Genomic DNA, 14294 nt, shown 5'->3' on the forward strand with positions numbered 1-14294 from the left:
AACACCTTCCAGGAATCTCATATTCCACACACTCGATCTGCACCTTCCCCTCAGTAATGGAGCTTTCACTTTAATGATCTGGACTCTGTGAGAGAGAAATCAGTGTCCTTGGCAGTGTCCCACATAGCTAAGGAAACCAAGCATTCACTCATTGGCTTTCCCTTTACCCCATGGGAGAAACCATGAGCCATCTAGTTTAGCCCTAAGGAGTGCAGGGTGGAATGATGCCAGTAAAGTCAAATTGTTCTTTTTACCTTCTTTAGTGCATCCAAACTCTTTTTGTTTTGTTTTACTCCAACCAAATGTTGGAAATCCTCCTCCGGAAACCTGGATTTTCACAAGGCTCTCTTGGCTGTAGGTGACTCCCCAAGTCAGTGTTTTGCAGGTGTTCTCAGACCACAGCTGAGAGAGGGTAGAACACTCCCAATCTCCTGTAGGACACTCCCAAACCTGTACCAAAGCTTAGCTACCTATTATCCGATACACCTGTGATTGAGGCTCCTCCCAGATCCCTTGGAGTATGGTGCAGGGTCCCACAACTCCATCAGAGGCACTTTTGTTCATGGATATATGCCTCATTTTTGTTGTTGGGGTGGGAGAATAAAATGAGGGACATCTTATGCTGCCGTGATGCTGACATCACTCTGTCTCTTGGTTGAAGTTTGTGGGAATTATATTTTCTGAGCATATTCAAGCGCCTTTCTGTTGCCTTTGAACTTCAGTTTTTAGTTTGTCTAGCTTTAAAATTCTTTTCTCAAATGTTATTTCTTGGAAACTTCATAGACATTGGCTCCACAACTAGCATTTTATATAGCTGTTTAAATTTCTGAGGTTACTTCCCAGATTCTTTGTGTATCTCTAAAGTCATTTACCTTTTCATCTTTTTAGTTCTATACTAGGTTCTCTGGAACTGTGCTGTCTATTCAATCTGTGAATTCAGTTCTTTTGTTTCTGGAATGTTTCTTCAAATTTTACCTTTAAATGTGTTTTTTTTTTCAGTTCCATTATTTTTGTTTTCTTACAGAGATTTTAGAGCTCCTTTGTCTTCCATATGTGTTGTCTTTCATCCTTTCCAACTGTACATTTCAATTGATTGCTTTTATTTATTGTTTTGTCCATGGTCACTTGCATGTTTGTTAGCAGTGTCATTTTTTGTTTATGTAGGTTCCAATGTGGCCTTCATTTCTCTGTTTGTTTTATTTTTTCTTCCCTTTTTTTTCTGAACTTTACTTTTTTTAATCAACTTCTCTTACCATGTTTTTTCTAAACTCTGATATCACTGCATTAAGCTCTTTACTTACTTTGTTAACAATCATTTGAAATCATGGCTAGGTTGTTAATTACTCCCAGTTTTTATTTAATTGTTGGCAACATTGTTTTGCTTTGTTTTTTAAAATATTTGTTTTTCCTTGTGGCAGCTTGTTATAGATCCTGTGTTCATTCCTTCTTTTTAAATGACATGAGTTTTCTTATACCAACTATTTGCAGGAGGTTCCTGTGGGAGAGGAGCCAGGGTAGTATTAGAGGCTAGCAGGAATTGAACTTGTATGTGAATAGTTTTACTTTTTACTTCTTTTCATCAAATAAAGATTGGCACCTTTGGGCTATTTATAACTAAGAGTTTCTACCTTCTATCCTGTCTCACTGTTGAATTGCTTCTCACCATGATGTTCTATTGCTGTGTTACTATTATCATCTTATTTTCCCTGACACTCCCTCGTCATAAAGAACAGAGTCTAGCCCCTGCCTAATTCTGTCAGCCTATGGTCTCTGTTGTGTTGTATCAAATAAGAGGTTGCTGTTTTTGCCTTCAGGGTGATTACATGCTCTGAAGAACTGTGCTTTACCAGCTTTCATTGAGATCTTCAGCTGTGACATCATTTTTTCAGTATTTCACATACTTCTGATTTGACCTTGAGTATTCTTTGTCATCCTTTCTAATGGGTTTAGGAGTTACAGATATCTACTTGTTTCGTTGGAAATGAAATTTGCATTGTTATTCATTTTTTGTAGTTGTTTGGAATGATTTCTGAGAAGCAAAGGAAACAAAGATATCGTCACACCTCAAAATAACACAAGAGAATATTTTAAATAAAAGGGTATGATTGAAAGTCAGGTGGCTTAGAATAAAAGTGGGATTACTAGTGAGAAAATTGAGACACTGTTTATGTGCTATGCATGTGACAGCCTATCTATGGGATATTAGTATAGAAGTAAAGAGATAGGGAAGAGTTGAAGCCTAATTGGCATGAATTATTTTTCAAGTTAGGACTGAGTGTGTTTAAAATCCTGTAGAACCGAGACATTGAATATATGGAAGCCCGGGGGAAAGGGATGAGAACCTAGGGATATGGAAGTAATGCAATCAGGGACATTAGTGTACAAAATCTCAGAGAAGGAAGATTGCCTCAGCCCCAGAATTACCTCACTTATATAACAGTTGTGCTCAGCATTATTTAAACCACTCACAAATAGATAGTATCTCCATAAAGTTATTTCTAAGTAAAACAAAGATATTGTGATACTTGGTTTATTTTAAAGTAAATGTGTGTTTTATGGAATTAATATTTGCCTATTAGCATGTAAACTATAAAATAAAGGCTATAGGTATACAACTATAGGTAAGTAATGTAGTTTCTCTGAAAGAGGATTCCTGTTTTATGATCAAGGAATCCTTTTTATTTATTTTATGGTTCTCTCTGTTTATTTCAACACATTGAAATATGGCCCTGCTTATTTTAGATTTATTAGAGAAACGTGGTTTATGCACTTTATCTGCCTGAGTCCTTTGTCTTACCCAGATCTCTTTTTAATGTTTTTATTCTCATCCTTGGCAGTGGCTTGAACCTGGCATCTGTAGCACGACTCAAAGGTACTTGGGAAAAGTTACCAAGCAAGTATGAGAAACACCTGCAAGATCTGCAAGACCTTTTTGATCCATCTAGAAACATGGCCAAGTATAGAAATATTCTTAGTAGTCAAAGCATGCAGCCTCCTATTATTCCACTCTTCCCCGTTGTCAAGAAAGATATGACATTTCTACATGAAGGTATTTAAAAGTTATTTGAAAGCTAGCATGTTTAACTTCAGCTAATTTTAGAGAATTGTGATTTATTATATCAAATACTAGGGGCCCAGTGCACAAATTCATGCACCTTGAAAGGAACTGTGGGCTGTGAGGCTGTGGTAGGCACAGGGGCAGATCTTGGCCCATCCTCTGCGCCCCCACCTGGCCCCTCCCACCACGGCCCCCAGTCCCCTGTCTTCCAGGTCCCCTGTCTGCCAGCAGCTCTGCTCCTGCCACCGCCATCCTACGTGGTGACAGCATGGAGCGATTGGGGCCGGCACCAGCAGTGGGTGCAAGCAGTAGCTGCTGCCCCAATTGCCCCTCAGGAGCAGGGGGAGGTGGAGAAGCCCTCAGGGGCAAAAAGGGCCAGCAGCCATCACTTGCACCTTCTGGTGGCACCAAATGATGGGAACTGGCACCGGGCACTGGCTGCAGGGCAAGTGGGGCAGGCGCTGTCAGTGGGTGTGAGCGGCGGCTCTGGTGCCAGCAGTGGGTGTGAGCGGGGCTGGCACCGGCAGCAGGTACAAGTGCTGAGAAGGACAGCGATCAGCGCCCCGCCTTGGTCTGGAACCCCTGCTCACCTGCTCCACCATCCCGCCACAGCCAACTTCCGGCATGTTCCGCACACGCCCCCTGGTGGTGGTCAGTGCATGTCATAGAGACCAGTTCAGTTGTTCCCCGTTTGGTCTATTTTCATATTAGCCTTTTATTATATAGGATATCTTTTCAGCATAATATATATCACTAAAGTTTACCCAGTTAAATGCAGCAAATTTTAGGAATCCAAAACCCACATCATTGAAAAGAACAAATTTAGATATCTAACCTCTTCATTTAAACATAAACTTCACTTACACCAAAATCAGACATTTGAAATTTTTTGTTTTGTTTAGTAAAATATTTTAAACTTTTTTTTAATGACTCACCACAAACAGAAAAGTACCCAAAACAAGTGAATACGTTTACAGAAACACCATGTAACCAACATCCAGGCTAAAAATAAAAACATTGCCAGCCTCCCAGGAGCCCCATACGTGCCCCTCCCCAATTACCATCCTCATCCCCTTCCCCAAAGATCACTACTCTTCTGACTTTGAATATTGTGGTGTAGTTTTACTTGTTCTTGAACTCTCTATAAAATAGAACCATGGGGTATGTTTGTCTTATTATGTTTTGGTTTGATTTGTTTTTTGGCTCAAATTGGTCAACATTACAGATTTAGGAGATCTTTACATGTTTTTTAGTGTGTTTATACTTCATTTTCAAAACTATTTAGTATTCCCTTACATGAATGCAATATAGTGGATTTATCCATTTTGTTGATGAGCATCTGATGGTTCCCACTGTTCACCTGTTATGATTAATTTTGCTATTTTTGCACATATCCTTGCATATATATCTCTCAGCATGCATTTTTGTTTGATATAAGTTGTGTGGGATTTATGAGTCCTGATATTTGTATAACCAACTATAGAAAACATTTTGACATTATCTAGTCAAGTGGAACACTGCCAATGTTGTTAGAGCTCTCATTGTTCCTCATCCTTACCACACATGGTAAATTTATTTTTGTTTTTTACCTATTCCAACAGTAGTGTGGTTTAATTTGCATGTTCCTTATTATAATGAGGAAGAGCACCGTTTTATATATTTATTTGTCCTCTTGTCAATTGTCAATTTGGGTTTCTTGCCAATTTTTTATTAGGTAGTCAGCTGTTAAATAAAATGTTTAAGAATTTTTTTTATAAACCCTGGGTATGAAACAAATTGTCTTAAGGTTTCTTTTGGTGAACAGCAAGTTCCTAGTTTTAAAAGCCTGATTTGTTTATCTTTTACCATATGTTTCATCCAAAGTCTTCCTGAATTGTTGTGGGGGGGTTTTGTGGGTTATTTTGTTTGTTTTATTTTGTTTTGGTTGGGTTTGGGGGTTTTATTTGCATGGTATTTGCCCTACTCCATAAACTAGCTAACTATACACTATTTCAGCAATTTTCAACCAGTGTGATGCAAAATTTTTAAAACATGCAATACCTGACCTCTTTTCCCTTAGATTGTCATATTTAAAAAATGATAAAAGCCAATAATAGCTTTCTGGTATGAATATATCAAAATTATACCTTTTTTTCAGGTCAGCAAAAATATATATTTTGGTATGTCTACAGAATTTTAGTAATTAGTTTATGTGAGTCGTGAGATGGAAAAGTTTGAAAATCAGTGCCCTATTTTACTGGTGTTACACTAGACATAGTATTTCTACTTACTGATATTAGTGAGTTTAATATTAATTAGTACTTTTCTGTGTGTCAGGCAATACAAAGAACTTAGACCATTTAAATTTTATTTACTCACCTCTAAATTATATGCATTTGTTGCCATGCCCTTAAGTCCTACATGATACTATCATTGTTTAGTAAAGTCAGTATTTTTTAGCTTTACCCGTACAGTGATGATGTGTTACTATTTTTCATTTTTTTATGCATTTCAAAGCTTCCATATTGATGGGGGATTTTTTCCCCCTATAGAAAGCTGTTTATTATTCCCTTAAGTGCAAGTCTGATGGTGATGAAATATCTTAGTTTTTGTTTATCTGAAAATATATTTACTTCATATTCATACTTAAGGCATAATTTTGGTGAGATAACATTCCGTCTTCTGGCTCCCATTGTTAATGTTAAGAAGTCAATTGTCAGTCTTACTTGCTGTTTCTTTGACTGTATTCTGCTCTTTTGCCCATATAGTGTTCTTCTTTATAGTGTTCTTCTCTACTTTTGCTATAATGTGATTAGGTGTGGGATTTTGGTTTTGTTTTAATTCTGACTTGTTTATAAAAGATCCTGAAACCTGCATTTTGATATTTTTTATCAGTTTTGAAAAATCCTCTCATTCTGTCTTCAAGTTTTTTATTGTCCTCCTGAGTTTTCTTTTAGGGATTTTTATTTCACTTCTTTTAGACCTGGTTACTGCCCCTATTATCTCATATACTGTTTTACGTATTTCTCATCTTTCTGTCTCACCATGCTTTATTCTGAATATTTTCTTCCAACCTGTTCAGTTAATTAATACTCTTTTTAGCTATGTCTAATTTATTGTTAAATTTATCAGTGAGTTCCTAATTACTCTGTGTGTGTTTTTCCAGTTTTACAGTGTACAAATTGTTTATTTTTTCATCTTCTTGGTCTCTGCCAGAGTTCTCAGTGTTGTTGTTTTTATATCTTTACACATATTCAATATAGTTATTTTAAGTCTATCACTATTAACTCCATAATCTGGATCCTTTGTGGGTCCCTTTCTGTTGTCCTTTTTATTTTAATTATGTTATCTTTTGTCCTGATGACCGTGGTTATTTTTGACCAAATAAATGTTGTGTATTAAAAAATTACAGAAATAATCTGGTTTCAGATGATGTTTCATTCCTCCAGAGAGAATTGATACCTTGCTTCTGCCAGGCAGCTAGGGGGTCTAGCTATGCAAAATTACTTCATTTTCACATTTTGAGATAGTTTAACATTGAACTTTTACTCCAGTCTACATTCAGTTCATTCTTAGTCCCCAGGATATAGCCCTTCAGGATCTCAGCCCAAAGCATTGGAGGCTTACCTGGACTTGTTATTTCCTCCAGCCTCAACAGACAGGGTGGCACTCCTCAGTTTTGCAGCTCAGCATCCCCTTTACTGAAATCAGCAGATGGGAAATGCTAAACCTGCCCAGATCTCCATTCATTCAGAGCTTCACTGCCTGAACATCTTTTGATGCCTTAAAACATTTATTTTCAGCTTTTGTCCAAATTTTCTAATATTTCTCAGCAAAAGTGTTGTTCAGACTACCTAATTTTACTGCCCCCCCCCCTTTCATTATCACTCCTTTTTCATAAGATCTTTTGATGCTTTGACATGCTCCCTCAAAATATATTTAGGTGACTTGGAAGCACTTTTGGAGATTATTTTGTTTCCAACTCATGTTGAAACCCTGAACAATGTGTATGTCCAATGTATAGGTGCTGTTTACTATGAGACGGGGCCACTTCCAGACCTATATGGTTCTCAAACTTGTCTTCACGGACAGTGGCACCTCAAGGGCTGCCATGGGAGATAAGTGGGGTTATGCTAACTGTTAAAGACAGGTGTGAGCCCTAGCTGGTTTGGCTCAGTGGATAGAACGTTGGCCTGCGGACTAAGGGGTCCCAGGTCCAATTCTGGTCAAGGGCACATGCCCGGGTTGCAGGCTTGATCCCCAGTGGGGGGTGATCTCTCTCTTCCTCTTCCTTCCTCTCTGAAATCAATAAAAATACATTTAAAAATAAGAAAAGACAAGTGTGGGGAAAAAAACAACAACACTGCTGTAGACAGATTGCTCTTTAAACATACTTTTTGCCTTGTGGTTTGAACTGGGCGAGCCAACAAATGAGCTTTAGTCTGGTCTTCTACCTACTCTTTTCAAAGAAAAGTAAACCATTTTGAAAGTTATGTGAATTATTCTCGAAGAACTACTTAACAGTATAGAAACAAAAATTATGAAGCTTATAAATGAGCAAATTTGTATTAAATGATTAAAGTCATGATTGTAAATTCGAGTTCTGGGAGAGGCAAAATGAATGGCAGACTAAAAAATGTTTATCCTTGTGAGCCAGCCACCTCTTAATTTTAACTAATTATTGCCATTTGGGAAAACAGACCTACTATTATTTAATCTCTCATCTAATCCTTTCCCTTTTTATCTTCAAGAGAAGGCAGAAATTCTTGTTTTCATGGGATATCTTCTTAAATGTTAACTCATTTAACAGTTTTCCAAGTATTGTAAACCAGAGAAAACTCTCTGGGTTAATTAAGCCCAAAGCTCATTCTTTGTGACCTCTAGTTAAAAAGTTCCCTGCCCAAAAGAGAAAATGGTGGTACCTGCCTGAGAGTGGTCTGAGCAACTGGAGAGTTCGATTTGAGGAGCTGCTCATTTTACTAGTGTGCCTATAACATAATGGAATTGGTTTTAGAAGCTATGCTGTTGTCACTTCATAATTGTTTCTCTCCCTAGAAATACAATTCCTCCCTATAGCTCATTCCCTGGGAGCAGGGTTGAACCATCTATGGTTTATCAATTTTAAAAAATAAGAGTGACAGTTTGAGAAAGAAAGTTATTCATACCCCCAAGAATTATAAATTGGCTTCTGCTACCTTTATATAGATACTTTAATTTTGAAAATTATAAACTTTTACTTTTATTCCATAGGAAATGACTCCAAAGTAGATGGTTTAGTAAATTTTGAGAAGCTAAGAATGATTGCCAAGGAAATCCGTCAAGTTGTTAGGATGACTTCTGCTAACATGGACCCAGCTATGATGTTCCGACAGAGGTATGGTAGTGAAGTGTGTAAAGTGTTATAGAGTGGCATCAAAAGTGATATATTCAAAATAATAATATGTCATTTTTTGACCATTTACCACTGTTATATGCTGTACAAGGTGCTTTATACAATCTCAAAGTAATCATTTATCACAGCAACCTTTAAAGGTAGGTAATATTGACCTTCCTTTTACATATGAAGAAACTGAAGTTAAGAGAGTTAGGTAAAAATGCCCAGGATTACATAATTTTCTGAGATTTGAACCCTAGTTCTGCATTACATTTTTAAGCACATGGATAGTTCTGTATTGTTATTGTTACCTAAAATATTAGCTAACTTAATTATAAGTTGCTGATTTTTACTGAAGTTACCACAAAGGACAAATGCTTTCATCTGATTTCTAACCTAATTTGTAAAATATTAATGTGCATATGTCTTTTATTTTTACTGAATATTTTTTAGTTCTAGTTCCAGCTAAGTCATACTTTATTCTTCTAAAATAACATTGTTTTTCTCAAGTCATGGTATTCCTTTTTATTTATGTGTAAGTTCTTTAAACAGAATTTAGAAAATGCAGACTTAAACATGTTCCTTCTTTAATAAAAATGGAAAATATTATTTTAGTAGTAGTAGTTGTCCATATTAAACTTATCTTCTAAAAATGCCTTGTAAAACTGATTTTTAATGTAACAACAAAGACTTCCTCAAATTCTATGGAACTTAAACATAAAGTATGTTGTTAAGCTATTCCCAGTAATTTTTATAATTTTCAGAATAAACAGTAGAGGTTTAATTTTTGACCTAATTTTCCTCTGGGCCTATGTGTATGGGTAGCTTCAGTACATAATGAGCTTTAGAAAGGAAATATTTACAGAGGCAGACACAGTTCCTTTGACTTAATAAATACAGTTTAGCAAGAAAACAAAAATATTTGGTTCTTTAAAAATCAGAAATGGAATTTTTATAACCAAACAGAATTAGTGTGTGTCAGGATTTTTTGTTTTGTTTTGTTTTATTTTATTTAAATTACTGTTCAGAGGCCTTTGTTTTTGTAAGTAGTTGCTCTGGTGGTTGGTTGATCTAGTTAAGAGATTCTCAAGCTATGGAGGAAGGGTGTCAGATCTCCCCTGCGAATCACTAACTCTAATGAGAGATGTGATTTCTTAACAATGTGTAAGCGGAAAACAGTAAGGAACAGGGACCAAAGCAAATCTAGAGGAGGGTTTGTTTAAGTTTTGTTGTTGTAGCATGCCCCTGTACAGTGGCCCCACCACTGCATGTTGTCTTACATGGGCCTTCATTTACTCTCATACATGTTAGCATTCTGGCTCCTGAAGACATAATGAATCTGCAACTCTGCCAGACCAGTTAATAATATACTAAGTACAGCTATGCTTCAGAAATGAACAAAGAATGAAAACCTGAAGTAGAAATTAATAAACTCAGCTATTTTGGGGGGAATAGCCTGGGCTAAATGGAATATAGTATAGAAGAAAGTGAAACATTTATAATTAGATTGCACTGAACTTTCCCTGAGTCAGTTTTGTCATCCAGTACTAAAATGTACTATTTTTCTTAAACAAATAATTGTCCATTTTGATGGTGCATATTACGTAGTGTGGGCAAAGTAACCCCTTTATTTTAACAGTAATCAATTTACTGTCTGAAAAACAATCTTGGACTGCCCACACTAGAACTCATTCGGTGCACTAAGGCCAGTGGGGGATTGGGAGGGGCACAAAATATCTACACTAATAAAAGAGAAAGATGCAAATTGATTGTACCTTTGTGCCGCCCATCAGCCAATCAGGAGTGGGTATGCAAATTAACCCAACAAAGATGGTGGGTTAATTTGCATATGCAGGTGCCAAGTGTCTGGGGGCGGGGTAGGACACAGGCATTCTGCCCTGCCCCAGCTGCTCCAGACCTCTGGGCAGCATGGGAAGGCAGAAAGGCGGCTCTGGGCTAGAGCTAAGATGGAAAGGCGGAAAGCCAGAGGAAGGAAGGCCCATTCTTGCATGAATCTTCGTGCATCAGGCTAAATAAATAAGAATAAAAATTTTAGCCCTAACCAGTTTGGCTCAGTGGATAGAGCGTCAACCTGTGGACTCAAGGTTCCCAGGTTCGATTCTGGTCAAGGGCATGTACCTTGGTTGCAGCCACATCCCCAGTAGGGAGTGTGCAGGAGGCAGCTGATCGATGTTTCTCTCTCATCGATGTTTCTAACTCTCTATCCCTCTCCCTTCCTCTCTGTAAAAAATCAATAAAATATATTAAAAGAGAGAATAAAAATTTTAAAACTGCCTTCAATCCAATTGTACTATAAGGATATACAATATAATAAAAATTTTGATATATTTTTACTTTTTAGGTTGAATTTCCTAGTTCAAATTTCTTATAAAATTTGAATGTTGAATTTGTCAGAGAAATTTCTGCACTTAAAAGTGAAATTATAAATCTTTTTTTTTTTAAATATATTTTATTGACTTTTCACAGAGAGGAAGGGAGAGAGATAGAGAGTTAGAAACATCGATGAGAGAGAAACATCGACCAGCTGCCTCCTGCACATCTCCCGCTGGGGATGTGCCCGCAACCCAGGCACATGCCCTTGACCGGAATCGAACCTGGGACCCTTCAGTCCGCAGGCCGACGCTCTGTCCACCGAGCCAAACCGGTTTCGGCTGAAATTATAAATCTTTCTTAACATTTCATCCTGTCATTTAAATAAGTGGCTCAAAAATGCTCTCTAAAAAATATTTAAAAGTTCTAGTCCACAATTTAAGGTTTTCCTTAAATACCTAGGTTTTACAATTTTAGTAAATAAATGTTTTCCCTTAAGCTTCTTATTAACATAAGCCTCTAGATGAATTAGGTTTAAAATAGAATTGGTTTAAAAGCATATTTTTAAAATATTGTAGGGGTTTTTGACTTTTAGTACCTATCATTAGTCCTCTGCATTCCATTAAAGACATGTTACTGCTAAGCTGCCATTTTTCCTAGTAAATGTTTCTGTTCTGTTCTGTCATCAGAGTTTTTCTGGTCTCACCTGTTGTCTTTTTTCTGTGCTTTCCTTTCACACACATGCTTCAATGTTTGTGGCTCTTGCTTACAGGAAGAAGAGGTGGCGGAGTCTGGGGTAAGTGTAGAGAAGAATGCAACTGGAATGAAGGTTGTGCAACTCTTAACATATACTCATCCTTCTCATTAATGCACGCACATAAAAGAGCATGCGTCCTATTAACCCTGTCAGCCTACATTCCTGACAAATGCCTTTTGCTAACTAGGTGAAAGCAGTGATAGAACTAGCTTTTATTTCCTTTACTTTTTTATTATTGACGTTCCAAAAGTCCCTTTCTTTTGTTAATGATGATGATGATGATGATGATGATGATAGAAAATACTTTTTGTGTGCTTACTATTTGCCATACATTGTTCTAAGCACATTATATGAATTATTTAATTATTCAGACCATGCTATGAGATGAATACTGTTATTCCCATGGTACGGACAGGGAAGTTAAAGTTGTCCAAATTCTTACAACTCACTAGAGGTGGATCCAAACCTAGGTAATCTGGTTCCAGAGTCCACACCATTTTCTTTTATTCAAATGTCATGTTTTATAAAAATAAATATGTAAGTATAAAAATGGATAAGAGATTTGGTTATAAAGGTTAAGTTTTGACATCAGTTTTCCAAAAAGAGACAGTCCTTATCCTAACTGTACTATAAAATTGAGTTAGTAAATAATTGAAATAGAGAATGACTTTAATTCCTCAGATCTTGTAATACCACGAAAGTTACAGCATTGATTGAATTTTATTTTAAATTTCTCCTACTTTTAAAGATTCCCTTATCTCTCTTAAAACTGTAATAGAATCAGAAACTGCCACCTTTTGTTCAAGTAAGTTCAGATCTCTGCCTATACGTAGCTAGATAACTATTTAGAATAGAATTTTTAGGATCTAATAAAACATCTTATGTAGCCCTTTTGTTTTTTGATGATGAAAGAGATGGTGGCCCTAACTGGTTTGGCTCAGTGGATAGAGCGTCAGCCTGTGGACTGAAGGGTCCCAGGTTCGATTACGGCCAAGGGCACATGCCTGGGTTGCGGGCTCGGTCCCCAGTAGGGAACATGCAGGAGGCAGCCAATCAATGATTCTCTCTCATCATTGATGTTTCTCTCTTTCCTTTCTCTTCCTCTCTGAAATCAATAAAGATATTTTTTTTTAAAGAAAAAGAAAGAGATAGTGTTTGTGGATGAGAGGATTGCATAAGAAGAATTTCACTAATTTAAGATTATAATGAATCATGAAGTTAGATGTTTTTATTACATGTTAGAAGAATTTTTACTTCTCACTTACTGAGTCCTGTCTTATTTGTGGTCTTGTTTTCTGTTGAAGTTTGGTAAACTTGAATTTTCTTCTGCCTTTTCCTCCCTTCTTTGTGTGTTGCTCATGTGTTTTCTTCTGTATTATACATTTATGCATTGGTCTTTTCTGGTTCTTCTCACTGATAATAGATATTGAATTCTGGCATTACTGTTATAAAGAGGAGGACTTGGTCAGTATATCATAGTGGGAATTTGGGGTGTTTGAATGCTTTATGCACCATATTCACCGATGATTCAGCTTTACTATATGATGCAAGCAGACACTAGGTATTTACACCTTTGCATCAGGGCATTTTCTGTTTTGGAAGTAGAAGACATTTTGTTGTCAATTTATCACAGTGTTTTCATTTATTAGAAATGTATGTATGTTTGATTTGTTGTGTGTGTGTGTGTGTCAGTGTCAACTAAGATAAAAGTATTAAATATTTGTATTAAAATGTGCTTCTAAATTATGGGGCTTGATTTAACTGCATTTCTTTGAATCTAAGACATTAATTGTTGGACACAATTATTTTAGGTACCATTAAACTTATACTTGATAAAAGAGCTCTTATATAAACTTAAGTATGTATTTTTATCACATAACAGTCTTTTATATTCATAAAAAGGAATATAAGCAAATTAAATTGGTTAAGTCTTTCTAAAACGTCTTCATATTAAGAATATACATCTTCTAAATTACTTTTAGAGTTATTAGTTTCTGGATTTTTCCCCCCCAAACAATATTGCCATCAAATGTGTTAGTAATGCAACATTTTTTTAAACAAGTCATAAAAGAGGTAAAAGCTGCTGCTCTTAAGCTGGCTTTGCAAATACAGCTAGTCTCCTTTTAATGCCTGCTTTGGGACTTGTCAGATTCACTACCTCCTTAAAATCATTTGGTTCCTGGGTTAACAGAGTAATTCACTAATGTCATTGGATTTTCCTCCAAACCATTCTGTAAGCTTTGAAGTTTTCTGCAAGTATAATCTGTCACAACTGTGTCACAGTTTCTGCCTAACCAATAGCAATTGAAAGTTGCCATCAAAATGTAAGACACACCCTATTTCAAAGATCTTAATATTCTGAAAGAAAAAATATATAATACATTTACAACTTTGTTTCACTTAATTTACAATGAAAACACTAGTATTTTAGTGTCTGTTTTAAACTTGTTATATGAATACTGAAGAACAAATTATTATATAGTTGTGGTCTATGTATTTGGAATGTTTTTGTGTAAATATTAGGCTAATTTAGAAAACTCATAGATACATACCTTTGTTATTTTGGAATAGCAACTGCCTTTAAAATCAAATTCATCATAAAACCTCACGTTGGCTTGCCTTGTTAGAAAGGACAAATAGCATTGTGTTTCGAGTTTTCCTCCGGTTTTAGATTTAGTCATTGTACAAGGGCGTTGGTCAAAACGACTAGAATTGGGTGAAACTAAAGCTAGTTTGAATTGTGGTTATTTCTCCTCAGCTTGCAGTTCCATCACATCAGACACCTACCCACCCCC

General features: G+C 36.3%; 1 protein-coding gene across 7 annotated transcripts in view; it reads left to right on the forward strand.

Moving 5' to 3' along the window:
* The window catches only part of RAPGEF6 (Rap guanine nucleotide exchange factor 6), a 184576-nt gene that overhangs the window by 146969 nt on the left and 23313 nt on the right, over positions 1–14294 (forward strand). For 5 of the 7 annotated variants that reach the window (XM_015560937.1, XM_006759163.2, XM_006759168.2 and 2 more), the window contains 3 exons: positions 2838–3049; positions 8288–8411; positions 11515–11538. In XM_015560937.1, the coding sequence (XP_015416423.1) occupies positions 2838–3049; positions 8288–8411; positions 11515–11538 (360 nt within the window). The remainder of the gene's footprint in view (positions 1–2837; positions 3050–8287; positions 8412–11514; positions 11539–14294) is intronic. The other 2 variants (XM_006759164.2, XM_006759165.2) reach the window with 1 other exon arrangement.

This window comes from Myotis davidii, unplaced genomic scaffold (genome assembly GCF_000327345.1).
Source record: "Myotis davidii unplaced genomic scaffold, ASM32734v1 scaffold456, whole genome shotgun sequence".
Taxonomy (NCBI): domain Eukaryota; kingdom Metazoa; phylum Chordata; class Mammalia; order Chiroptera; family Vespertilionidae; genus Myotis; species Myotis davidii.